We start from the raw sequence: 24,754 nt of genomic DNA, 5'->3' as shown, positions 1-24,754 counted from the left end.
GGCCCCGGGCGCGGAGCGGCCCCGGCCCGGCCCGGCCATGGCGGAGCCGCTGCGGCCCTTCCGCCTGCGCGGGTGCGGCAGCCCGCAGAAGTTCGGGGTGGCGGCCGGGAGCCTGCGCGGGTTGCTGAGGAAGGGCTGCCGGCTGCTGCAGGTGCGGGACGGGACGATACCAGGCTGGGATGCTGCTTACAGATGCGGGGAGGATCTGCCGATGCTGGACGGGACCGGGACTAGCGGGTGCCACAGCTCCGGGCCGGGACTGGAGCTGCCCGCCGAGACGCGTGCGGAGCTGCAGCCGCTGCGGTCGGGGCTGCCCGGAGCAGGGCTCTCACCCGCCCGGAGCCGGGCTCTCACCGGCCCGGAGCAGGAGTCCCGCCCGCCCGGAGCCGGGCTCTCACCCGCCCGTGGGGCAGCTTCCCTTGGCAGGCAGCCGCCTCTGCCTCTACGAGGACGGCACGGAGCTGACCGAGAGCTACTTCCGAGCGCTGCCGCCGCAGACGGAGCTGGTGCTGCTGGGCCCCGGGGAGAGCTGGCAGGGCTGTGAGTGCGGGGCCGGGCGGGGGGCGCGGGGGCAACGCCGGCCCCGGGGGCTCAGCCGGTGCCGCCTCACCTGCCCCAGGTGCCAGCGACATCGAGCGGCTCCTGGCCGCCTTCTGCAGCCAGCAGGGCGCTGTGGTGGAGGCTGCGCGGAGGCTGCTGACGGACGAGCGAGCTCCCCACAGGCAGAAGCTGCTGGCGGATCTCATCCACAACCTGAGCGAAAACATCCTGGCCGAGAACAAGGAAGACGACAAGAAATGGTTTGAAGGTGCGTTTGTTGCCGTAGGGAGCTGCTACGGGTCTCCTGGGTCTTGCTCTGCTCTGGAAAGTCACTTCTGTCAGTTTTGTTGCTCTTAAAGCAAAGTTTGGGAGCTCTTCTGGCTGGTGGGATTGGGTGCCGGGTCAGGGCTTTAGTTATCCCTTCTATTAGTACATGTCTTTAGGTTTCTTTAAAGTACATGCACATTTATATCTAAAGCTAAATGTGTTAGTAGATTAGTATCAAAGCTAAAATTGTTTTTTTTTTAATGGTGTTCCCTATTGGTTTAATAAAGATAGCTCTGGAATGCATTTCCCCCATTAGTATAAATCTACATTTATGATGTTTTAATGATTTGCTAATAGTGTATGAGTAACTGGGACATCTCTGCCAGCTTTATGTTCTCTTTACAATCTACAAGCCTCCCTTCCCATTGCCAAGCTGTTACTGCAGTTCTTCCCCAACAATTGCTTTCCTTTCACAATTTCTTGGTGTTCCACATATACAGAGTAATGAGGAACATAACAATACCAGCTCCTGCTCTCTCAGTAGATTCTCTTCAGCATCCTTTTAAGGGCTTAAGAGCAGGGTAGTCCTGAACCAGTAAAATAAAAATGGGAAATTAAAAAGCCTGTGCAACCTGAGGTAGTGGAAAGCCAGCATGAACTCCCAGCTGGGCAGGAGCTGTGCTGAGGTACAAAATAATCTCATTCCCTCCAGGGCTGGAGTCTCGGTTCAAGAACAAATCCAGCTACCTGCGGCATAGCTGTGAGAGCAGAATGCGGGGCTACATGAGAGAGGTAAAAGTTTCTGTTGAAGTAACTTATGTCAAGCTGTAACAGTAATTCTGTACCTGCAGGAATATAAAGTATTTCTACAGTTGTGCTGTAGAAAAGAGCCTCAGGCTGCCACAGAACAGAGGAGTGATTGCTGGGTTTCCCCCCTCTAGGTTACTGGTTTTATTTCAAATGTTCATCCTGCAGCACGAGATGCCTACAGAGGGATAATCGACCTGATGGCAGATAAACTGAAATCTGTGAAGTACAACGGGTGCTACTTTGACAGAAGGGAGGAGGAGGAGGCAGCACGCCTGTGCACTGCAGAGGGGTGGTTCTCCTGTCAGGTACCTGCAGCCTTCCTGAAGAATCACGAAATGGTTTGGGTGGGAAGGGACCTTAAAGATCATCTCATTCCACTCCTGCCATGAGCAGGAGCACGTTCCACTACCCAGTTTGCTCCCAGCCCCATCCAGCCTGGCCTTGGACACTTCCAGGGATAGGGCAGCCAAAGCTTCTCTGGGCAACTTGTGCCAGGGCCTCCCTACCCTCACATGGAATTTTTTCTGTATACCTGACTTAAACTTCCCCTTTTATCAGTTTATTCCATTCTCCCCTCAACATTAGAGGAAGGAAACAGCTTCCTGGGTGCCCTGTCAGGCTGGGGGGGATGTGGGTGCAGGATCTCTCTGGTTCACTAGCATGTGGCAGGACCACTCTGGTGTGACAAGTGGGTTACAAGCATGACACCTTTCACAGGGACCTTTTGACAGAGATGACTGCCCCTGTAAGCATTCCATCAACCCCTACAGCAACAGGGAAAGCAGGATCCTCTTCAGCACCTGGAATCTCGACCACATGTATGTACAAAGTGTTAATCCAGACCTACCTGCTTTGTGGCCTTCAGCTTCACCAGAAAGGTTCAGCCTTAGTCCCTTTCCCCTGCTGTGCAGTCAGCTCTGCTGTGAATATGTGGTGAGAGAAGGTGCTGGGATGCTGCAGCTGCTGTGAGAACAAAACCCTGAAGACAGATGAAATGCTGCCTCTCATTAGCTGCTTTGCTTCTGTGCAGATTTTCTGTGTATGGAAGCAAACCCCTCCTCACTGCACTATCCGTGTGAATTCTCCTCTCCGGCAAAATCCCCTCTGAACCATTTCAAATGTTGGTGTGAAGCAAACAAGATTTGCTAAACTAATTTCCTTGGGGGGAAAAAAATCATATGCCTAGTAATGGAGAAAGAATTCCAGTTCTGCCTGGCTCTGAAAGGAAGATGGAGGCTTGATTATTCTGAAAAAACTCCTGATGGCAATATTGTCTTCTCTTTTGTGTCCCCAAGAATTGAGAAGAAACGTGCTGTTGTCCCAGAACTGGCAGAAGCTGTCAAAACACGAGACGGGAGAGAAGTGAACTGGGAATACTTCTATCAGCTGCTGTTTACCCTGGATAATTTAAAACTCGTACATATTGCTTGCCATAAGAAAACCAATCATAACCTCAGCTGTGACAAAACCAGAATTTACAGAAAGAGGAAGCAAACCCATGAGATTTCCTAGTGCTGTCTCTGGAAGGGACCTGCTGCTTTTTTCAATCATGTCAGTCTGTTGTTTTTAAATAGCTCCAATTTCTTAAATTTGAGAATCCCTGGCACAAGACTGGCTGGGTAACCCAACCAGAGCCTCACAAAGCACACTCCAATATCCCATTTAATTGTCTTCTGCTGCCTTCCCACTCCTTACAAGCTTCCCTCAAATCAAGCTCAAATCAAGTGTGATAAAGGTACAAAATAAGCCAGAGGCTGACTCTGATTCTACCCTGTCATCTCAGGCCAGTGTTGGCCCAAAATTCACAGTACACAGAAATGAAACTTGGAAAAAACATTTTTTACAAACTAACCTGCAGGGGCTCATAGACTCCTATTCCTCTGGAGATTAAGCCAAACAAAGAAGGATTAGGATCATGTTTTTATCTGTGCCTTTTGCAGGTAGCTTCAGGAATGCCAAAGGTGATTCAGCAGCAGAGTTGCCACCTCACCTGTGCCAAACTCCTGCCCTCATCCCCACCTACCCCTTTGCCATTGCTTCAGATGTGCATCTCCTAGAAAGAAGAGCAAGGCCGTGACATTTTTTTTTGCTTTTCCCACCACTGTTTGCCATCTTCCCTGCTGATTTCTCTCTCATTTCTAACACTTTCTGCCTCCAGCTTGAGTTTTACTTGATGTACCACAGAAAGGACAACTATAATGATCATGTTTACAGTAATGTTTACCCACTGCCTTGGAGAATATTGCTTTGGTAAAACATTTCCTACCTCAGGCAACAAATCAGGAATAGTTCAATTTTTTACTTGATTTTTTTTTTATACCAGCTGATAGCAACTACAATTTTGGAATGGTCAATGCAAATTGTGTGAACATTTTAAATAAAAAAATGCCCCCACATCTGTGTGTGTGTGAGTACATGAAGGTGCACGAGACATTAATCAGGTGTGATAGAGCATGAAGGGAAATGTGTTTATGAATTGAGCACCAGCTACTTACTGCTCTGTAAATAACTAGAAAAAGCTTTATTTTCCCTTATAGTGTTGGTCCTGGACCAGTTAGTCCACATGAAATTGTGTGGAAATTATATTTCTGCCTGAGCCCCAAATTACTGGGTCTTGGAAGCTTTGCTACAGAGAGCATTGATTTACTTTGAACAACAAACTCAGTCCCCTCCCAAACAGTGCAGGCTGAAAAGCAAGGAGGTGCATTTTTAACACAGGATTTTTAATTCCACTGTATGCAATTGATCCTACCAGCTTCCTTTCCTGCACTGTTTGACACTGGGGAGGGCAGCATTGGCAGGATTCTGGTGACAAACCTAGTGTCACCTGTGTGGCACATGTCCCCCAAACTGAAAATGCATTTTGTAAGTGAAATGAATGTCTGTGTGTGAAACTGTGTTTGCTAGAAAGAGCCAGCAGCAAACACAACACTGAAGGAATGCTGGGAGGAGCTGCTGCAACACAGAGTTGGGTTGGAACTATGAATATGCAATTAAAAAATCTGGATTTTTCCGTGTTACAGAATTAGAGTGAAAAGGAGCCAAGAAATATCTTTGACAGAAACAATGCATCAGCTGGAGTGGAAATGGGAATGCATTACCATGCCATGCATATGCAATTTGTTTGCCTTACAACTTTTGAATGTTTAACAAGCTCTAGCTGTAGAAATTAATATTTATTTAAACCATCTGCTGATAACATTTTCTCTCTATTTTTAGAAACATAGAAGGAGCTATAACAATAAATATCTAGAAGCTTATTGCATAATCACACTTTCAAAGAAATATTCCCACAAATACTGGATGAATTAACAGTTCCTGGAATTGGCTGAGGTTGCTCCTTTTTTTTTTTTTTCTTAAACATGCAGAGGGGGCTGCCCCACAGCCTCAGCGATCTTTCCCTGTCCATCAAATCCAAAGGACGGTATTTGTTGTGTATCACCACCAAATCATTTGTTTCCAAAATCCCTGCTGGAAACCAGTTGGAAATCAACAAAGGACAACACTTAGAGCAGCAGGTGGAGGGAGGAGGCAGCACCACGGGGTGGGTGTTAGGGGAGCTGACGTGCAATGCAAACGTGCTGAACTTGCAGAGACGAGCACACTGAATCCACTCTGACATCCTGCATTTCATTTTGCCAGCAGAACTGCATTTTAGAGGTTTAATTGGTCCTGGGTTAGGTGTAAACAACCCACACAAGGAAGACCTTTGACCTTCTTTGTACCAGGGAGTCAGTTTGCTTCTTTATTACCTGGATGCCACAGACATTGCAGAATTAAAAGAACCTTGCTCCAGCATCCTTTTCTTGACTATTTTGCAAAAAAAGGAGTGAAACCAAATACTTTCTCAAGATAGAGGCTCAAATTTACAAAAAAGCTGTAAGAACTTCTATATTCCCTGGATTTTTTTCTAAAATATCAGTGGTAAAGTGCTCAATTGTACTTTATTTCCAAACCACTGAAAATTCAGTATTTGCCCCAGATAATCACTGGAATACTGTATCTGCCAATTCCAGCGAAACAAACTCTCCCAGTTCTCTCCCTGAGAAAAGGCAAACAGACACCTCATGTTACTGACACAGCCATTGCCATGTGGTTACAAAGAGAAAGAAGAAGGGTTTGATTTGTTCACAGTCTGTTGTTAGACATCATCCTCTTCCTCCTCATCATCATCTTCCTTTGCAATGAAATGGAGCTTCCTGGCTTCTCGCCTGCTCCTCGTCACACTCGGGAGCACAACTTCTGGGAGGTGCTGGAGGGAAAAGATCAAATCAACAAGAAAAGTCTGTGGAGGCAAAACTCCTACCTCCACCAGCTCCCATCCTCCCTCAACTGACACAGGAACCAACCCTCAGCTGGGGAGCAGTGGCACAAAGCTGAAGCTGTGGGGTTTTGAGAGGAGTCTGCCCAAACCAGATCCATGGGCAGCCTCAGGGCTGGCATTCCTTCCACTGGTGTGAGGATTGGCAGAGGGTGAAGGGCTCCCTAAACAAAAAATCCTCACTAAATGCCACAAGAAACACCTAAAAGGTGGCAGTATCACTTGCCCCAAAGTTATGCTTGTTAAAAGGATTCAAATGTAACGCCCTGGCCCTTGGGTTAGTTCAAAAGCTGAGGTAGACAGAAACCTGGAAACAATCCCAATGCAGCAGGGCTGGAACTGGATGATTTCTAAGATCCCTCCAACCCAAGCTGTTCTATGATTCTGTTAAGAATCAAAGACCAGCAAAAATCTATTTTGCCAACAATATTGTGTCTCCATAATGTCCTGATCAGTAAAAATACCTATCTCATGGAACTGGACTAAAAAGTATAAATAAGAAAGATTTTACACCTGAAATTAATTTAGCTGGGCAAGTAATTTCATCTCTGATGGAGACAGTTTTATCTGAGGTACAGGGCCCAACAATACTGGCCAAATTCACCAAGAGTTTTGAGGCAAATTTTAAGCAGATCAGGGCTGGGTCTAAAGCAGGAACAGACTCATCATCTCACCAGTTCAACATCTCCAAAGAACCGGTGCACTGGCATGGGCTGGTTGCTGTCCTCATCCGAGAGGCCACTGCTGTGCTCCAGGAGCATCGGCCTCCGCGGGTGCTCTGCATCCTCCGAGGTGGCCCCATCAAAGCTCCCACAGCTGCTCTCCTCTTCACTGAACACATGGTAGTGGTGCAGATATCCACCCATTTTTAACGGAGCACCGCTGGATTTCAACGTGTGTGGCTCCGGAGAAACACCATGCTCCTTCTCCTGCTTCCCTTCATCAGTCTCTGGAATGCTTTCATCTCTTTCTTCTTGGATTATACTGCTGTCTCTTGGATCTTCTGAACCTCCATCCTTATCAGATGTTTTAGGTGTTTCCCCCAGTGCAGCAAGGTTTCCACTTTCACATGTGAGTCCCTCTAGCTCTGATTTTAGATGGCTTTCTTCATATTTCATCCTCTTTGCAGGTTGTCCTTCAGCAGCTTCATGTGAAGAACACTGTTAGAAAAAAAAGACAGGATCGTAAAGATCACTTGAAATACAGAAGAATAAAATCACCTCCTCTCTTTACTTGCAAAGGAACAGAAGGGCTCCATCACACAAGTGGCATTTTGATCCAAACCTTCTAAGACAAGTAATTAGTATAAAGTACATGTAAAGAGAGAAAAAGAGGAGCAGACAGCTTACATAAACCACAATGTACAGTCCATCACCAACAAGAGAAAAACACTTGGCTCAAAGAATAAACTAGCACCGTAAGAGGTCAATCACCATGTTCTTATTTTCTTAAGGATGATGCTAATGGGAATTACTGTGCCAGGCCTGTCATCACCCAGCAAGGCAATCGGTTAAATCTGCTCTGTATTTCTGCACCGGCACAAACAACGTCGTGGGAGGGGCGAGAACGGCGATAAATTTACTTCAATTCTCCTGATAATTCCCACATGATGATGCTCAGATTGTAGCTGTCAATAATCACCTGAGATCCCCGCGCTCTGTGACCGCCCGGCCCCGCGGCCTTTCCCTCCCACGCCATCCCACCCGGCTCCCTCCCTCCTACCGGGCTCGCCGTCTCGGCTGTTTCCCCCGCGGGCTGTGCGGGGTCGGATGCCGTGGCCGTCTCCGCGGAGCGCCGGGCCCGGTGCCGTGGCCGTGGCCGTGGCCGGGCCGGGCGAGCGGGGCCGCGGGTGTCCGAGCGCCTCCGGCCCCGCGCCGCGCCGCCCGCCGCCATCTTGGGCCGCGCGCGGGCCCGCGCTCGCCATCTTGTGGAGCTCCGTTCAGGAACCCCGGGGCGAGAGCGGGCTCTGGGCACCGGGCAAAGGGCTGCGGGCACCGGGCAAGGGGCTCCGGGCACCGACAAAGAGCTCCGGGCAAAGGGCAGCCTCATCCCACCAAGTGACTGCGGGGAGCCCGCAGCCCCTCACGCACCGGACCACTTCGCACTCCGGTACCCCTCGCAGACAGGAGCCCCTCACACACCGCTGCTCCTCACACAGAGCAGCCTCTAGCTTGGACCACAGACAGCATCGCCTTAACCAAGCTCTGGCAAAGTGAGGACAAAGCAGCTCGTCCCAGGTCACAAAATAGGGTGGGATGGAAGCGACCTTGAAGATCACCAAATCCCACTCCCTGCCATGGCAGGGCACTTCCACTATCCCAGGTTGCTCCAAGCCCTGTCCAGCCTGGCCTTGAGCACGTACAGGGATGGGGTGTCCACAGCTTCTCTGGGCACCCTGTCCCAGGGCCTCCCCACCCTCACAGCCAAGAATTTCTTCCCAATATCCAATCTAAACCTACTCTCTATCAGTTTAAACCCATTCCACCTTGTGCTGTCACTACATGCTTTGGTAAATAGTCTTGCCTCATCTTTCCTATAAGTTCCCTTCAAGTATTGGAAGGCTGCAATTACACTTTCTGAAGGACCTCCCTCCCAGCTGCTTGGGGAAAAACCCAGCCCCATCCTGCCTGGGAGCTATGTAGCTTATAAACATTTGAAATCGTTGGCTTCCCATTGTGTCTCACTCTGGAGCGGCACTCGCTCCCATTCAAGATGTGGTCGAAGAGTTATTATTCAGATGTTCTTCTCTCTGCTTTCCACAGCCCTCAGGGAACAAATTATGTCAGTAACTCAAATCCCTCTTTAACTTCAAGGACTCTGAGGGTAGCAGATGAATTTCTATGTAGTAAAGCACCCAGATTTAAGTACGTAATTATCCTGTCTGATGTTCCCGGGGAGGTGCTGCAGGGAGCGATGGCAGGTACCGGTGCCCTGGCGGCCACGTCCCCACGATGGGGCCCGCGAGCTCCATCCATCACATTAAACACAGCTCCTTCTCCAGTTAATTCAGTGCTTTGGGGATGCTGTGGGGATTTTTATAATTCTGTCCATCTGAGGGCACAGGAGCTTGTTTCTTTATAGCAGCCTTTAATGTTCTTGCTCATTGCAGAGTTGTCCCACGAGTCTCAGTGGTACCTGTGCTCTTCCATCCAACTTGGCTGATTAAATGCTTGTCCGTTCAGCCTGGCTTTAAAAAACAGAAGCAACAATTTAAATCGCAGAAATAAGTGGCAAGACTGTACCTATGGGGATATTCAAGAAATACATTTTTTCTCAAAAGTATAAAATCCCCCAGTTAAACCATGCAGGTTTGGAGGCTCGCCTGCACGTTGTTGTGCAATTTCCCTCAGGCTCAGGGTCCGTCTATGCTTTGTTCTCCGGGTGAGATAATTCATATTCTTCTCCAAAACCTCCTTGACTTGCTCCACTCTCTCACAGTGTTGTTGCTTGCAGCCATGGAATACAGATGATTGTTTTTATTAGGCAGTGAAAACTTATACTGTCTTGTAAACAGCCACAGACTAAAGCTGGCTGAAAAGCAGCATTTCTGCAGCTGGAAAACGTGGTTCTTGTTTTAATTTCCACAACAAACTGAAAATAGTAAGGAAAATCTAATTCTAATAAATACTTTTCACAACACTGTATGTTTCTGGGGTTTTATGCCGCTTTGGAAAGCTGATGTGACTGAGCACTGAGAAGGGGGTGGTAAAGCCCTGAGCAGTCCCATGGCCTTCAGTGACCTGGCGTGGGGTGAGGTACACAACTACAAGCACATGAGGCTCTGTGGGGTGGTCTCGGACACAGGGTGCAAGGGACACAGCAGTTTAGATGGAGCTGGGATAGCAGGGCTCCATCCAGAGCTCTCATGTCACACTCTCTCTATTCCCTCCTTTAACCATGTTATTCTGGGGACAGGTAGGGACAATTTCACAGTTTCAGATGTTGCTGCATATTCTGAAATACGGCCGAGATAAAAACTGTCACATAGCGGAGGAAACACCCAGGAGAGACTGTGGATCCCTCTGAGATCCATCCCCATCTCAGCAGCAGTGACTCCCAAGTGACTTGAAAGGCAACAGGGGGACTGCCAACAGCCAACAGCCCTCTGAGAAAATCAGAGCAGCACGAGCTATTTACATTAAACCCATATTTCCACATAAAAGGGGGCTTATCCTCCATATTAAAAAAATGGGTTATGTTAGAATCTGTTGTCTAAGCAGGCAGGGAAGAAAAAATAAAAAGAGGGTTTTGTGAGCTCCATCATTCCTGTGAAAACTGGCGGCTCTGCAGCAGCAGCTGATGAGCTTATGGAGCAGGAAGGGAGAGCCGGGCTGTGAAACTTGATGTGCAAATGAGCTTCTTGCAGCACTTGTCTCTGCGCCTGTCACTTGCACCAGTGTCCCTGTCTGTTATAATCCTCCCAGTTCATTTGGCTAAACATGACTGACATGCCAGGGACAGCAGCCAAAAAAAATGTTGCCTGTAAACATACTGGCTGTTAACTGTTGAATGTGAGGTCTGTCATACTGAACAGCCATCCATCAGGAGTGCTGGCTGGCCTTTTCCTGCCACGGAAAAGGTGGGTGGGGTTCAAGTGGCTGAATTCTTCTGGGGAGAAAGCAGGAGGAAGATCTACTTCCCAGTAACCAGAACCAGGAGCCTTGCTCCCTGCTGCATCCTTCTGGCTGCCTCCTCTGCCTCCTCAGCAGGAAGAGTTGGTCTTGTGTTGAAGATTTGAAGAAAAAATGGTTAGCTGCTGTTCCCTTCCCTCACATGGTGTTGTCGTGCCAGCTCAGGTAATTTTGGTGAGCATTGAGGCTGGATGGGGCTCTGAGTAACCTGGTCTAAGGAAGGTGTCCCTGCCCATGGCAGGGAGTTAGAGCTGGATAATCTTCAAGGTCCCTTCTAAGCCAAACCACGATTCTGTGAACTGCCATTTTGGGTTCCCAGAGGCGCTGTGTCCTGGGAAAGTCTCTGGGAGTTGATACCCCATCTAGAACTGAAATTCACAAGGATCTGGGCCCAGCTACCCTGAGAACTGCTGACCTGAGGACCTTTGTACCTCTTACATGGAATAAACCCCTTATTTCCATCACAGAGGAGTGCTCCCATCAGGAGCTGGTGAGCCTTGACACAGAAATCACAGGCAATTTACAGTACATAATGAAACTTTATGCTTGCCATGTGAGAAATCTCTTTGAGTCTTATTTTGGATTTCTAGCAAGTGTTTTATCAAGGACCAAACATGGAAAGGCAGTATCTGAAGAAATTAATTAACACGACGGAGCTGTACGTGGGCTTTGTGAGAAAGAGCAACAAAGAGGAAACCTGTGACATTCGTTAATGACAAACCATAAGGAACATGGGAGAGCAGTGAGTGCAGAGAACCCAGCCCAGACTGGGGGGCTGCAGTACCTGTCTGAGGGACTGTTTTGGACTGTGATGGGTACAGCTGGAGCCCTGCCAGGAACCTTCCCCAAACCCTTCCTGGAGCCCTACTGCTCATGCTTTTGTACCCCTGCTACTGATGCACTTTTTGTAACCATCTCTAATGCTTACCTGTCAAATCCTTCCCAAGGCATCTCCGAACACTTTCCAGTGAATTCCACCTGCCCCAGGTCTCCTGCCCTCCCTAAGCCCCTCTTGCTCCTGGCATATTGATTTTTAAAGTGTTTCACAAACCACAAGTAAATCTCTCCCAGCACCAAGCGTCTCACTGGGTCCAAATCCTTACCTTTGCTCCAGGAGACTGATTACAAGGATTTTAATGATTTGCTGGCAACTTGGCCTGGCTGTCAAAAAGCATCAGCTACAGAAACCTTTTCCTGGCTCAATTTAACGGCTGCAGTAACTGTAGCTCCCGCCCCTCCGCTTCCCGCTTTGTTACGTCGCTTTGCTACAGGCTCTAATTAGGGTTTAATTAGGGTTCCATTTCCATCGAACTTCCCGGCCGGGGCAGCAGCTCGGGCTCAGCCGCCGCCCGACGCTGGGGGTCAGTGTGAGACCGGCGGTGTGGCCGCGCCGCTCGTGGACTTGGGGACATGGGGGACACGGGGGGACACGCAGGGTGGGCGACACGGGGAGATACGGGGGGACGTGGCGAGATAAAGGATGTGGGAGGGACAAGGAGTTCTCTCCGTTCTCGTGGGAGAGGCTCAGCCCCCACCAAGCCTGTCTGCCCTCCTGCCGGGAGCCCAAATTAGGGAGACAGAGGATGGTTGGGGTGTGAGGGACGTTAAGGCTTATCCTGTTCCGACCCCTTGCCGTGGGCAGGGACACCTTCCACTATCCCAGGCTGCTCCAAACCCTGTCCAACCTAGCCTTGGACACTTCCAGGGATGTGGCAGCCACAGCTTCTCTGAGAAACCTGTGCCAGTGCCTCACCACCCTCACAGGGAAAAATTTCTCCCTAAAATCAAATCTATATTTCCCCTCTTTTAGTTTAAAGCCATGCCCCCTTGTCCCTTCACTCCATGCCCTTGTCCATTGTCCTCTCCAGCTCTCCTCAAGCCCCTTTAGGCACTGCAAGAGGTTCTAAGGTCTCCCCAGCACTTCCTGTTCTCCAGGCTGGATACCCCCAGTTCTCCCAGCCTGTCTCCATGGGAGAGATGCCCGGATTTTGCCTGGTTGCTTTGCTAGGCACCCTAGGGAGCTGGAGCAGTTGTGTTCTGCAGCTCTGAGTATGCTGCTCCCAGCTGGAACAGGGCATCTCATGAACAAACAGCTTCTCTCTGTTTCCTCCAGCTCCTCCACCTGCAGGTAGCTGAGCCTGGTCCTGGCATTCCCACCCTGCCCAGCTGTCAGAGGGACAGGCTGGGAACACCACACTCAGCAAGGCTGAACTTCTTCCAAAAGCTGAGCCCAAGCTGCTCTCAGCATAATTTTCTTAGTTAGATTTAAAATAATAATAATTTTAAAATGCCCTTCCTCTGTCCTACATGCCAGTGAACATCAGGCTCACTGAGCCCCAGCCTGATTTTCCACCAGTGACAGGTAACATTTTGGTGAGTGTTGTACATTATTTAACACCATATCTTTGGGGAGATAAAAATTCTTTGAGTGAATGCAAGTGTCTTCTCTACACACCTGACAAGGATGGAAGTGGCTGTTTTACACAAGGCTCATTAAATATAAACCCACCATGTTGATTTCAGCATCTTAAATTACTTAAGCCAATGTAATGGGATAAATATTTGATGGTGAATTTTATTAAATTTCCACCACTATTATGTTACTGCTAAAAATATAAAGATTTCTTTTAAGCCTGCTTGGTGGTCTCCAAAGGCAGATGATTGGAAATCTGACTCAAAACCTGCCTGCAGGGATTGCTTTGGGGATGGGAATGAATTATCTCCTTCCCTCTGTCCTCAGCAGGTAACAGCAGATTCTTCCTGCTCCCATCAGGATTAGTCAGTCCCTGAAAATAGCGACAGTATCCCGGGCCAGGCCCAGGGCTGTGGAGGGCACACAGCTGAGGCTGTGCCCACCAAGGGTGGCTCTGCACGGGGATACTCCTGGAGAGCACTGAAGGAGGGCAGGGAGTGTCCCACAGGAGGGTGTCTGCGGGGTGGCTGCTTGCAGATGTTCATCGGGTTTGATCTCAGGATCGTGTTTGTCTCCTCTCCCAGCTTCTGCACTTTGCAGCTCTGCTTGGAAGGCAGAATGGAACAGAAGTATCGTGATGTGATGGGAAATCACCCGAGAGATGAGCACCTGCACAAGCTGTGAGTGTGCCCCAAATCTGGAGGGGCTGGGGCACTGTCCCCGCAGAGCTGGTGGTGTGGTGTGGCCAGGGGTCACCTCAGTGAGCACTCACAGCCGCTCTGCCAGCCATGAAGAAAGGGAAATCCACCGAGGGACTGAAAAGAGGACATTACCAGGATGTTTTTAAACTCTGATTCGACAAAATCCTACCAGATTTTCTCTCATTAGCACTTGCCTCTGAACGCAGCTTGAGGTGAGACCTACCTTTCAGCAGAGCTGTGACCCACACCAGAGCCCCATCCCAAAGTGCTGCCCCGTGAATCAGTAGCACATCTCGAGTCAGAGCACAGCAAGTTGTGCAGTCCTGAGTCTATAAATATTTCTGTTTGCCTTTGAAAGGATTGCTGCACAGTGGCACTTTCTCTCCCTGTCACATAATTAACTCTTGCTCACTTTCTGTCACTTGTCTTGCAATAATTCAATGCGTAAAGTTTAAAACCCCTCAACAATTTAATTATTGGCATATAAGATTTGCCAGTTTCTGGGCAGAGGAAATCTCCCAGGACAGAGCTGGTCCAAGCGAAGGCACATGCCCATGGATGAGCACCTGAGATGGAGAAGGCAGCTGGGCCAGGTGACATTTTCTTAGCAGAGCAAGAAGCTATCAGCATTTTCCTGAAGAAGTGTCTCTTTCCCTGGTATCCTACAGGAGGGGGAGTTTCAGCCACTGCAGGAATCTCATCACAGTTCGGTAGCTCCCTGAATTAAAAAAGGATAATTACAGCTGAAGCACCCTGGAGCAGGGCCATGGAACAGGCTATTGAGGTCAGTCTCTTGTCCACTTTCACGACTTCTTTCAGAACCAGAGCAAACTGTGCCAAAAGATCCCCACTTGGATTTATTTCTTTTTACCACCGGTTCTCAGTGCCAGAGGTTACGTGTAAAGAGCTGTAACTGCACCTCAGAGAGGACCTTCTACCACTGGGGATCCTCAGACAGCATCTATCTTCAAAAGAGCAGGAAAAAACAATCAGAGGAGACATGTTCTGTTCATGCAACAGCAAGCAATATTGTTCCATTGGTAGGAATCACGCTAGGACAGCGGCTCCAGTGGCCCGGTGCGGCGTGCTCTTACGCATTCCTTCCATCTGGGGACTGCAATGCAACAGGAGCGATTCCCTTATCAGCCCTGGGAGGCTCCGGTAATGAACCCACATCCTCATTACAATCTGCTTAAGTACTTCCTACATCAGGTATTGCCTCCATCAAGCACTGCTGCTGATCTCCTGTGTCCCGACTCTTTTGAAGCAGGTTTTCCAGGAGCAGCTCCATTACACGATGCCACAGCTCTGAGTCATCTCCCACCTCTCCACAGGGCCGGCTGCGTGCCTTTGTCATCCACACTGCTCGCATCCTGCACAGAAGATGTCACACAACTGTCCAGACACCGTCCCAGTGTGTAATAGCTGCTCTTCAGAGGCAGATTAATCATGCAAGCAGAGAAAGATTTCAGCTGGGCACTCCTGCTCAAGCAGCACATTTCTAGGGCTCTTTTCTGCATGCACTGATAGTGCTTAATGCTTAACACAGAGTCAGAATTAAAAACCACCCAGGAAGAGGGTTTAGGGCTCAGAGTGTTCTAATAACACTGTCAGAGAGCCAGAAACTTGACTGCCACATCTTCCTGTCCCTTTCTGTTCTTCTTCCTGGGGCAGAGGGGTGACTGGTACAATACCAATCCTTCCCGGTACCAGTAGCAATGCCTTGGTTTCTTCTTACCATTGTCTTGGGTTATTTTCTTCACTACATGACCCTTGCTGGTTATTCTTTTCTGCTAAAAATACCTGCTCCTCACATGTCCGTCTGGTGGGCAGGAGCTGCCGCTGGAGTGCCGAGGATGTTGTTTTGACACTTTGATTTGATCCGAGGACACACGAATAGAAAGCCACCAGTGAATAGAAGAATAAATCTGTATGTTCCTTGCTGTCACTTCAACTAGAAAGCAAAGCTGGCAGCTCTCGCTCTTCAGGGAATCTGAGATTATTTGGACAAAGGTTTCCCCGTGGGTGGCACACTCACAGGAACAAAGGAGCAGGGTTCACAGGAGGAACAAGTGTCCTGCAGCCAACGTGATCAAAAGCAAGCCCTGGAACCGTGTGTACACCGGGTTGGGTAGGAGAGATTGAACAACAATCAGGTGCACAAGAAACCCATTCAGAGAGAGGGTTCTGAGGGAATTGAAACAAGCATTGGCCCTGCTTCATCTGCAGACAATAGCACTGTTTAAGGAGAAACTCCTACACTGAGTGGCTGTGCTTTTGTTATCCTGTTTAATAGGAAGAGAAGTAAACCAAGTTCCTAGGCAGTGCCCAGGAAGGTGGTGGGTAACTTACCTGTGCACTACTGGCACGGTTTCCATGCCCATCCATATGCCAAGGTTTGTCATTGTTTGTCTACGTCCCGCCAAAACTCAGCCACGTCACCAGAGACTTCTGCTTTTGTGCTTAACTTAGTGCATTTTAGTATCAGAAGTGTTTCAGGGTAGATTTTAGGGTGGGGGGGAGAGGGAAAGCACTAACCCCTGCTCTGGCCAGCTTGGAGCAGCCTGCACTGCTCCAGGGGCCAGAGACAGCAGCACTGTCAACTGTGCACCTCTGTCCCACCTCTTAGACCTCCTGTCCTACCTGCAGACTCTCTGTCCCTCCTCCCAGACCTCCTGTGCCACCTGCAGTTTGCCCATTCCACCTTCCAGACACTGTCAGGCTCTTCTCCACCTGCATCAGAACCAGCAGAGCTGCTCTGGCCCTGGAAGTGAGCCTGGCCCTGTGCCAGCCAGCATCCATGGCAGGGTGATCCTTTGTGTAATGGATTTCTTCCAGCAAGGGAAAGCAGTGCAGTGCCCCTTGTTGCTCACACACAGCTGAACACCGGCTTCTCCTCCCCTCTAAGCTCTCCAGAGACAAACTGCTCCGGCCAAGAAGGCAGCAGGCTGGAGCAGCCCCTGCATCTCACTGTTCCCTGGGGACAGCATTGTTTTCACCACTGCTGACGTTCCTGCTGTGTTGCCAAGGTCAAGCTTCCCTCACTCCGTGTGCAGCTTCCCCGCGTGACCCGCGGCGATCTCTGCGTTTGCAGCTCCGCGGTTCTCAGGGCTCTCAGGGCTGCGTGCTTTGGTCACGCTCCTGCATGGGGAACGGGCACATCCCTCGGTTTTGTCTCCACAGTCGGTAACCACGGAAGGAAAAAACCCTGAAGAAGTGCCTAGGTTGCATCTTTGGGCAGCAGAACTGTACAGGTGTGCATTTCCAGAAGTACTGCAGACAAGAGTTTATTAGATTCCACTAGCATGGCAACTGCTGCATTACAGATGCTGGAGTCTTTGGAAAGAAGCCAACCACCAGTTTCTCAAGGAATATTTTATCACCATTGGGCTGTGCTGAGTGAGGATTCTTCTCCTCAAAGCAGGGGGAGCTGGGCGGGAGGAGGAGAGGGGCCACCACAGTCAAGTTGAAGCAATTCTTTCTTCTGTAGTTTAATCCTCTTCCCTCCCCTTGACACTCAGTTTATTTAATTGCAGAGACAAGATGCATTGCTTTCCTGAGGGATTGTGGGAGAATATTTGTAATCCAAGGGCTGTAATTGAACTTGGTAATAATAATTATACTTCTCTTCATTAATATGTCTTAAAGCTCATTACAAACTATTTTCGTGCCAGCATCTTTGCCAAATCCCTACAGGGTTAGAGATAACTTCTTTTTTCCGGTAGAACAGCGACTTTAAGGACTCTCACAGGGCAGCAGCAACAGCCAAACCCCTGAGCTTGCTTTTGAGGTCAGGGAAGTGTGATCCCAAGGGATATGAGGAACTGACCAGCCCTGTACAGCTGGTCAGGGGCTGGCCTAGGATGGGGAATCCCCAGGCTTGGTGCCATTCAGCCTGCAGCAGTTTTACCACTCCCCACTGGGGAGGAGCACCTCTCCTCTGAGGAAAGGCTGAGAGAATTGGGATTGTTCAGCCTGCAAAAGGCTTTGGGATGATCTAATTATGGCTTTCCAGTACCTGAAGGGAGCTGACAAGAAAGATGGAGAGAGACTATTTACAAGGCCCTGGAGTGACAGGACAAGGGGGAATGGCTTCACATTGATAGAGAGCAGAGTTAGATGGGATAATTGGAAAAAATTCTTCCCTGTGAGGATGGTGAGGCCCCTGGCACAAGTTTTCCTGAGAAGCTGTGGCTGTCCCTGGATCCCTGGAAGTGTCCAAGGCCAGGTTGGACCGGGCTTGGAGCAGTGTGGTCTAGTGGATGGGTGAATGGTGTCCCTGCGCACATCAGGGTGTTGGAACAAGATGAGCTTCCAACCCAAACCATCCTGGGATTCTGTGATTCACCTGATCTGGGGTTGGTTGGGCTCTGAGAATATTGTTCCAAGCTCAGTAGTCAGTCATGGCACAAAAAACCCTGCTTGAATCTGCCTGTCCAGAGAAGGGGAGCCATTCCTGAGCCATGAGGCTTTCCTGAGCTGTTCTGCCTGGCTGGAGTGCCTGCAGAGCTATGCCCACCACGGGGATCCAGCTGTGCTCTGACAGGCAGTGCCTGACACGGGGTGCCTGTGTCATTGTATGCCCCGAGGAGTGGATCTAAAAGCGGATGCTTTTCAGTACAAGAATGTCTATTCCAGATCACAAGTCTGCAATTAAAATGAAAAATTCAAACTCATTTTACTTAGACAAGAGATATGAGGGACACAGTGCATTAAGATGTGTTCCAAACTCTCAAATCTCATTATCACTGTTGTGAGGTCTCAGTGCAAATCCCAGTGTGCAGAGGGCAAAATGCTCCCTAGGTTTAAAATAATATCCTGCCCCTCTCCAAGGAGGGGACGTGGCTCTTTCAGGAATACTGCTCCTTCAATATTTAAGCTCAGTCTGTGCGACACACAAGGTACCTTAGCATTCATTATCCTGTTTGTGCCAGCATCTCTGCTGAGTCCCCGGTGCACTGGGGAGAACCATTTTCCTGCTACAGCAGCAGCACTAAGGTGTGCTGTGGCAATTACAGGGGAATATAAATTTTCAGCTCTCCTGAAATCGCAGCACTCCTATTAAAGCAGCCCACTGGCTATGTGCTAAATTTGCCCAGACAGCGGCAGGGCCAGACAATGATGGCCTGTGGAGATCCTCCGGAACAGGCCATGTGCTGCTGGGTTGGCTGTGGATGAAATGCACTCCTCTGTCACCGGCTCTCCAGCTCAGAGCACTTCCAAGAGAAAAAAAAAAAGAAGAAAAAGGAGCAGAACAAGCAACAGCAGCACAATAGGCTTTCTTTGAAGCAATTCTTCCAGGTATGTGTGCACTTGCTCCCTAGATCTGCAAGTATTTGTCAAATAAATTCAATTAATTTTCTCAAACAACCCTTTATACTTTTCATTGGAATCTCTCCCATCCAGCTCACCCATGACATTTGAAGTTCCTATTCCCCAGAGCCACAATAGCCAGGAGGAGCAGAGCTGCAGTGTCCCAGGGGGCTGCTGGTCACCCAGCTGGGCACAGTAGGAGACAATTCTGCCACTTTGCCTCTGCAGAGCCCTCATTCCATGAGCAAGAAAAGCTCTGAGCTGGATCATCAGCTCCAGGTAGAATTTGCAGAGACAGAAGAAAAACAGATGACAACAGAGGAAGTTTGGAGATTTAAATGGCAGGCACAGACACCTGGAGAATCCTGTCTTGGAGCAGAAGGGAGCAGAGGTCATGCCCATAGCTGTCCTGGCTGGGGGGGGACAGTCCCTTCCTCCCCATCACCCTGTGGCTGCACATCCCTGAGCTCAGACGAGACCCCAGCCTCACAGGGAATGTCAGAGAACCCCGACAGCAGCCAGCATGGCTGAGGGCAGCAGAGCACAGAGCAGCAACTTGGAAATCATCTCAGCCTGTCTCAAAGCTGCCTCTGTGCCGTGAGAGCAGCTCCATGCGGGAGCCAGACAGCTGGGATCAGACAGGCACCGCACCGCCAGGCTGGTGCTTGTCAGCTCCTGCCGAGGCGTGCGGGGGAGCACACGCCGCCCGCCTCCGCTCCCGCTGGAGAATCCTCCTCTGCGGCTGGAACCGCGCGAGGGCTCGGCTGAGGGATGGGCTCACCCTCCTCCTCCTCCCCTGCCCCTGTCCTGACGGGAGGGAGGGTGGAAGCCTTCACAGAATGGCTGCAATCACAACACGCCTGTTCCCACATCTTCCTCCCGAGCCCTTTGCTTCTGAGAAGATTTTTGCCTCTGAGTTTCTCATCTTCTTCCAAAACATGACACATCCCTTAAACTGACTTGAATGTAAACGATGCAAATGCAGGGAGAAAGTAATTAGTCTCTGGAGGCTACAACTGGGTTTTAAGCAATGAAATCGTTGGAAATGGGTTGTATTTCACCTCACTGAGAAAGGAAGAAATCCCTCAAGAGTTGGTTTGGGGAGGGGTGGGTTGCAGCCCATCGCTGCTGAAAGCTGCCACCCTTCTCTTTCAAGAACTGCCTTTGATTTAACCTGCCTGTGAGGCTTCATTCCCCAAAACAGGACAGGAGGAGGCTCAGGCAGCAGCCCCCAGTGACACACACTGTTCCCATCTCCATCTGCTCAGCCCATGCAAACACACCACCCCTAAAAACCCCCAAATGCTCATCCCCTGTGCCCTGACGTTCACCCCGTGGGTTCTGCCTCTCTGCAGCACCAGCTTGCCAAAACCCACTCCTACTCTTGGCCACAGAGGCCTGAAAGTCATTCCTACCCTGGCCCAGGAGCTGCAGCTGCAATCGCCTGGCTGGGCTCATATGTTCCAAATCACCCTAATGGCACTTCAGAAATGCAAATAAAAGTGAGATTATGATATTTTACGTAAATAAGCAATGTGGCAATCCCAGCCTGGCTTGGCCTGCCAGGCAAATTCACTGGAGAGATACTAACATTGAAATATGTGAGCGTGTTTGCATGGAACATTTATTGTATAACTCTGGGCTCCAATAAAGCCTTGTATAAATTATTCATTTTGGAATCGAGATGAAATGCCAAAACCCACCCACCAAGGGACTGCTTTTATTACTACCAGAGATCTAGTCTTAGTTAGCAGCTGAGCTGTTAACACAGCTCACAAGGTAATTCCAAATGGGGAATAACCCATGTCCTTTGTGTCACCACGTGCCCTATCCTGAGGGCAGCATCTGGGCACCTGCACACCCACACACGCTGCTTTAGGGGAAAATCGTGTTCTGAAGAGTGTAAACTCCATCCCGCCGTGCTCATCTGGGGAGCTGGGAGGGCAAGGAAGTGTTTGCAGAGCTCGGACAAGAGCTCGGCGTGCTCAGAGCTGCGGCCGTGTGAGCGGCAGCCTGGCTGCGGGCTGGGCTGGGGGAGCATCCGGAGCGCAGAGCCCCGGGCAGCCCCGCGGGGGTGCCCACGGAGCACCGCGGGCTGGCTCAGGGCACCAAAGTGTGACTGCGGGGCACACGCAGCGCCAACACCTCCGGTACCAGGACACGAAATCCCGGGTAGCAGTTGCCATGGCAACTCCTCTTCTTAAACACTGCTGTTAAACTGTTGCATCAAGGCCTCCGCGAGCCCCCTGCGAGCGTCATCACTTCGGGGCTACAGTAATGACAGGACCCTGTCCTGGCCCTGGTCCTGGTCCTGGTCCTGGTCCTGCCCCTTCCCCTGCCCTGCTGCATGGGTTTGTGCTGCTCACACCGTGCTGAGGCATCACTACAGGTCGCTGTTCTTTCTGGAGCTGAACGCTGACATTAAAGAGCCAGTTACCAATTTGCTGTTGAAAATTACTTTTTTCTGTCTGAAATACCTGCAGTGCCCAAGGTCCCCAGGTGTAGCTGCAATTAGTCTTCCACTCACCCCCTCCTCCCACCTTATGCCTCCCCCTCTGCAGTTGCCAGGAGGCAAAACAAAGTGATGGATCATGGATATGAGTCTGGAGACTGCTGACTTCCCCAGTTTGGATGGGGAGGGCTGCGGGGACATTTTTTGAACTGCATGTAGCCTTGTCCAGCCTCACCTCCAGCCCACTCAGATGGATGGCAGGATTTTCCTTCAGCCTCCACACAGCCACTATTTGCCCTTTCTCTTCCAGCTGGGGTAAAGACTCGATGGTCTTGGAGGCTTTTTCCAAAATAAATTATTCTGTGAGTCTGTGATTCTATGCTGGCCATGCTGACAGCACTGGACATCCCAGCCAGGGAATCAGAAACCCATGGGTGCCTTTGTAGTCCCAAGACACCCAGCCCTGCTGGCACGTGACATTCTGGGAGCACATCTGGGGGTGGCAGCAGCAGCAGTAGTGTTCTATTCCAGCAGCAGCAGCACTTGCACAGTCCCAGACATCCATGGTCCCAGGCATCCCATGCTGCCACATTAAGTTCTCCTTCCCTAATGTAACTTTTTTATATCAGCAGCTGTCTCAGCCTCCAGCAGGGTTTTATGGATCATAAGAAAGGCTAAGTGGAAGTTTTCCTTTTTTTATGTTTTTTTGGAAGCAGATCAAACACTCCAAATCGAATGGTTTGGTGTGGTCTGGAGCAGGGAGCAGTGACAGGTGGAGGGGAGCTGCTGCTTCCCTGGGAAGGGACACGTGTCCCACAGCTGTGCTTTGGCCCTGCACCACCTCCAATGACACCAATTTTGGCCTCAAAGCAGGGATGGGAGATGGGAGCCACAGAAGGGCAACAGTGACACGGTGATCTTGTGCACCAGCCTGCTCCTGGCTTGTTTTGGCTGCAGGGTGGGGAATACTCTCACTGCAGGGAATGCTAATAAGGGGTTTTGTGTGTGAGAGAGAAATAGAGGTGAAACCACCTATCACAACTGTGAATAATGGAATTAGGAGAGTAATAATTACCCATGCATGAGATTCCAGGCAGAACAATCATCACAAGTGCCGTATCACTGACTGTCTGGGTCTCCACAGACATCTCCCACCCCTTGGTTTGTATCACACTGCACAGCTCCAGGCAGCTCTGATACCCCACCACAGCTGCCAGCCCTGGGACCAGAACTGTCAGGACCAGGGGAGCCCTGGGAGAGCATTTTCTTGCTTGGGGAAGCAGCCAAGTGATTTCTATCCCTTGTAACCCCATGTTCAGAAGGTCAAGACAAACACACCTTATCTGCAGTTGGACCTCAGTAGTGGAAGACACCATAGGTGGGTTAGGAAATATGCCCTGGGAGTGCAGCCCAGGCACTGGGACTTTAACAAAACTTCCTTCTGGATAAGTCTAGAAAATGCATCTTGGGCTTCAGAGGCCAAGTGGTGACATCTCATTGTGCAGGAGAGATGAGACAGTTCCAGATGGTGACGTCTTTAGCGGGGATTTTATCTCCTCGCCCACAGGGCTGTGATTTGGGAGGCTCTGTGTTTTGGCAAGGAGATGATCAAGTGGCTCTGAGGACCTGGAGCCAGCGGTGTCACAGCCTCTTCACTGAGTTGGTGTTTTAAGCCTGTGCTGGAACACTCATTGCACAAGTTTCTGAAGCTGCCTCTCCTCAGTGTCAGTTCGTGCTTGCAGGGAGGAGCCAGCCAGATTTTGGCTTCCAACAGGGCTGGGGCTGCTGCCCACCTCCCTGGGTGTGCAGGGGAAAGGAAAATGGGATCAGGACCTGCCCTTCCTTTGGAGATGGGCAATCATCCCTCACGTGCAGGGGCAGGGGGGCTGAGCTGGGCCCCCCAGTTTGTGGAGTGCATTCATCTGATATTAGTTGGGGCTCATTGCACCACTCAGGGCTACGTGGGGGAGTTTGCTGTGGCTTCCCAGCTGGATCATGCTTGGCAAGTGCAGCTCAGAGGGGCCACATGCCAGGCCCCTTCCACCTGGCCCAGCCACTGGAGGAGAGTCTCATCCTGTGCCAGCATCTTCCCACGCAACATTGCATGGCACACTGAGGAGATTCACCCTGCAGAAATCCAAACAATGAAGAAAAGTGTCAATAAACATATATTTTTTACAGTCCATTATCTTACCCTTGCCAGCTTTTAGCCTGTTATTGCACCAAGCCATTAAATCCCCTCCATGAGGGCAACATGCCATTTGTGTAACACAGTGTAATGGGACCATTAATGCCTCCCCTCCCCAGCACAGTACTGCTCCAGGAGAGGCATTAATATCCACATTCAAAAAACCAATCCCTTAGTTCCAGGTTATTTGCCTTTAATGCAATGATATTGCTGAAATCCCCCCTAAAATTAGCCCAGGTGCTTTTAACAAAACCAATAAAGCATATTAATTAATAATCCCCATGTTGAATACATGAATACAAGCAGGTCATTCTAGCTGCCTATGAGCTCTTTCAGGAGCAGAAGGGCTTGTGATTTCTTGACGATGGTCACCAGAGGACAGGAATAATTTGCAGTCGAGTGGCTCGATGGAGTCACAGCTGACTTGCCCTGAGAGCTGGGCCCCATTTGTTGCTGTGAGACTGGCACCGTGCTCGTGTTCACTGGTATTTCCATTTACTGCCCTTCCCTGGTCTATTTTTGAAAAATAATTAAACAGCATTTCCAGTTCAATACTGTTTGGCTCTATTAGTGATACAATCTAAGGTGCAGAATTAAAATAACAAAGGCAAGCAGTAGTGTTCTTGAAGCCTGCAGCCTCTCTCCAGGATGTAGACCCATCCTGAGGCTCCCTGCTGTCCCTGTCCCTGCTGAGGCCAGCTCACAGTGATGGTGACAGGGATGGGGATGGGCTGCCAGTGGAGCAGAGCCTGGCTCTGCCAGCTCAGCCCCCGGCTCCCCTCCGTGCTCTCTGGAGTGTCCTTGTTCCCCAGCCCACAGCTCCACTCGGAGCACACAGCTGAGCCATCTCTGCTCTTTTCCTGCTTCTGACGTAGCGGCTGAGGCTGCTGGCAGAGTTTGCCAGCCGAGGAGAACGTGAGAAACAGCGTGCTGTGATTATTATCCACCCCCTTCTGAAAGCCTTGTCATTAGCAGGGTGACACAGGGACAGCCACTGAGGTGCTGTGGGCATGCAGAGAGCAGGGAGGACCGTCCAAGGCCAAAAACAGCTCGGGGAAACCCTGTTTTGAGCATGTCTGGCTCTGGAAGTAGAGCAGAGCACAGTGCAGCATGGGGCT

General features: G+C 50.1%; 2 protein-coding genes across 3 annotated transcripts; one reads left to right on the top strand and one right to left on the bottom strand.

Moving 5' to 3' along the window:
- Positions 1-11: 11 nt before the first annotated feature.
- Positions 12-3,964, top strand: DFFB (DNA fragmentation factor subunit beta). 2 transcript variants are annotated; one of them, XM_084220272.1, is made up of 7 exons: positions 12-151; positions 414-540; positions 620-808; positions 1,520-1,599; positions 1,749-1,922; positions 2,335-2,435; positions 2,913-3,964. In XM_084220272.1, exons 1-7 carry the CDS (start codon positions 38-40, stop codon positions 3,127-3,129), a joined length of 1,002 nt encoding a protein of 333 aa, XP_084076398.1. In that variant the 5' UTR covers positions 12-37; the 3' UTR covers positions 3,130-3,964. The 2 variants fall into 2 exon arrangements, with proteins under 2 accessions (XP_084076398.1, XP_084076397.1); XM_084220271.1 differs by having other exon boundaries at positions 12-540; positions 660-808.
- A 716-nt stretch (positions 3,965-4,680) lies between these two features.
- Positions 4,681-7,862, bottom strand: LOC311161967 (UPF0688 protein C1orf174 homolog; the record flags this gene model as incomplete). Its single annotated transcript, XM_084220023.1, is given in 4 exon segments — positions 4,681-5,869; positions 6,613-7,098; positions 7,661-7,844; positions 7,846-7,862. Coding segments are annotated over 4 exon segments (798 nt in total). The 3' UTR covers positions 4,681-5,758.
- Positions 7,863-24,754: the final 16,892 nt, after the last annotated feature.

The sequence above is a fragment of the Fringilla coelebs genome (genome assembly GCF_963513975.1).
Source record: "Fringilla coelebs genome assembly, chromosome: 22".
Lineage (NCBI taxonomy): Eukaryota > Metazoa > Chordata > Aves > Passeriformes > Fringillidae > Fringilla > Fringilla coelebs.
The sequence above is the reverse complement of the archived record's forward strand: the minus strand, read 5'-3'. Positions and strand labels throughout refer to the sequence as shown.

Coding starts and splice junctions, on each gene's coding strand:
- DFFB (XM_084220271.1), top strand. CDS start 38: ATGGCGGAGCCGCTGCGGCCCTTCCGCCTGCGCGGGTGCGGCAGCCCG. Junction 809..1,519: donor CGACAAGAAATGGTTTGAAG/GTGCGTTTGTTG, acceptor CATTCCCTCCAG/GGCTGGAGTCTCGGTTCAAG. Junction 2,436..2,912: donor ACCTGGAATCTCGACCACAT/GTATGTACAAAG, acceptor TGTGTCCCCAAG/AATTGAGAAGAAACGTGCTG.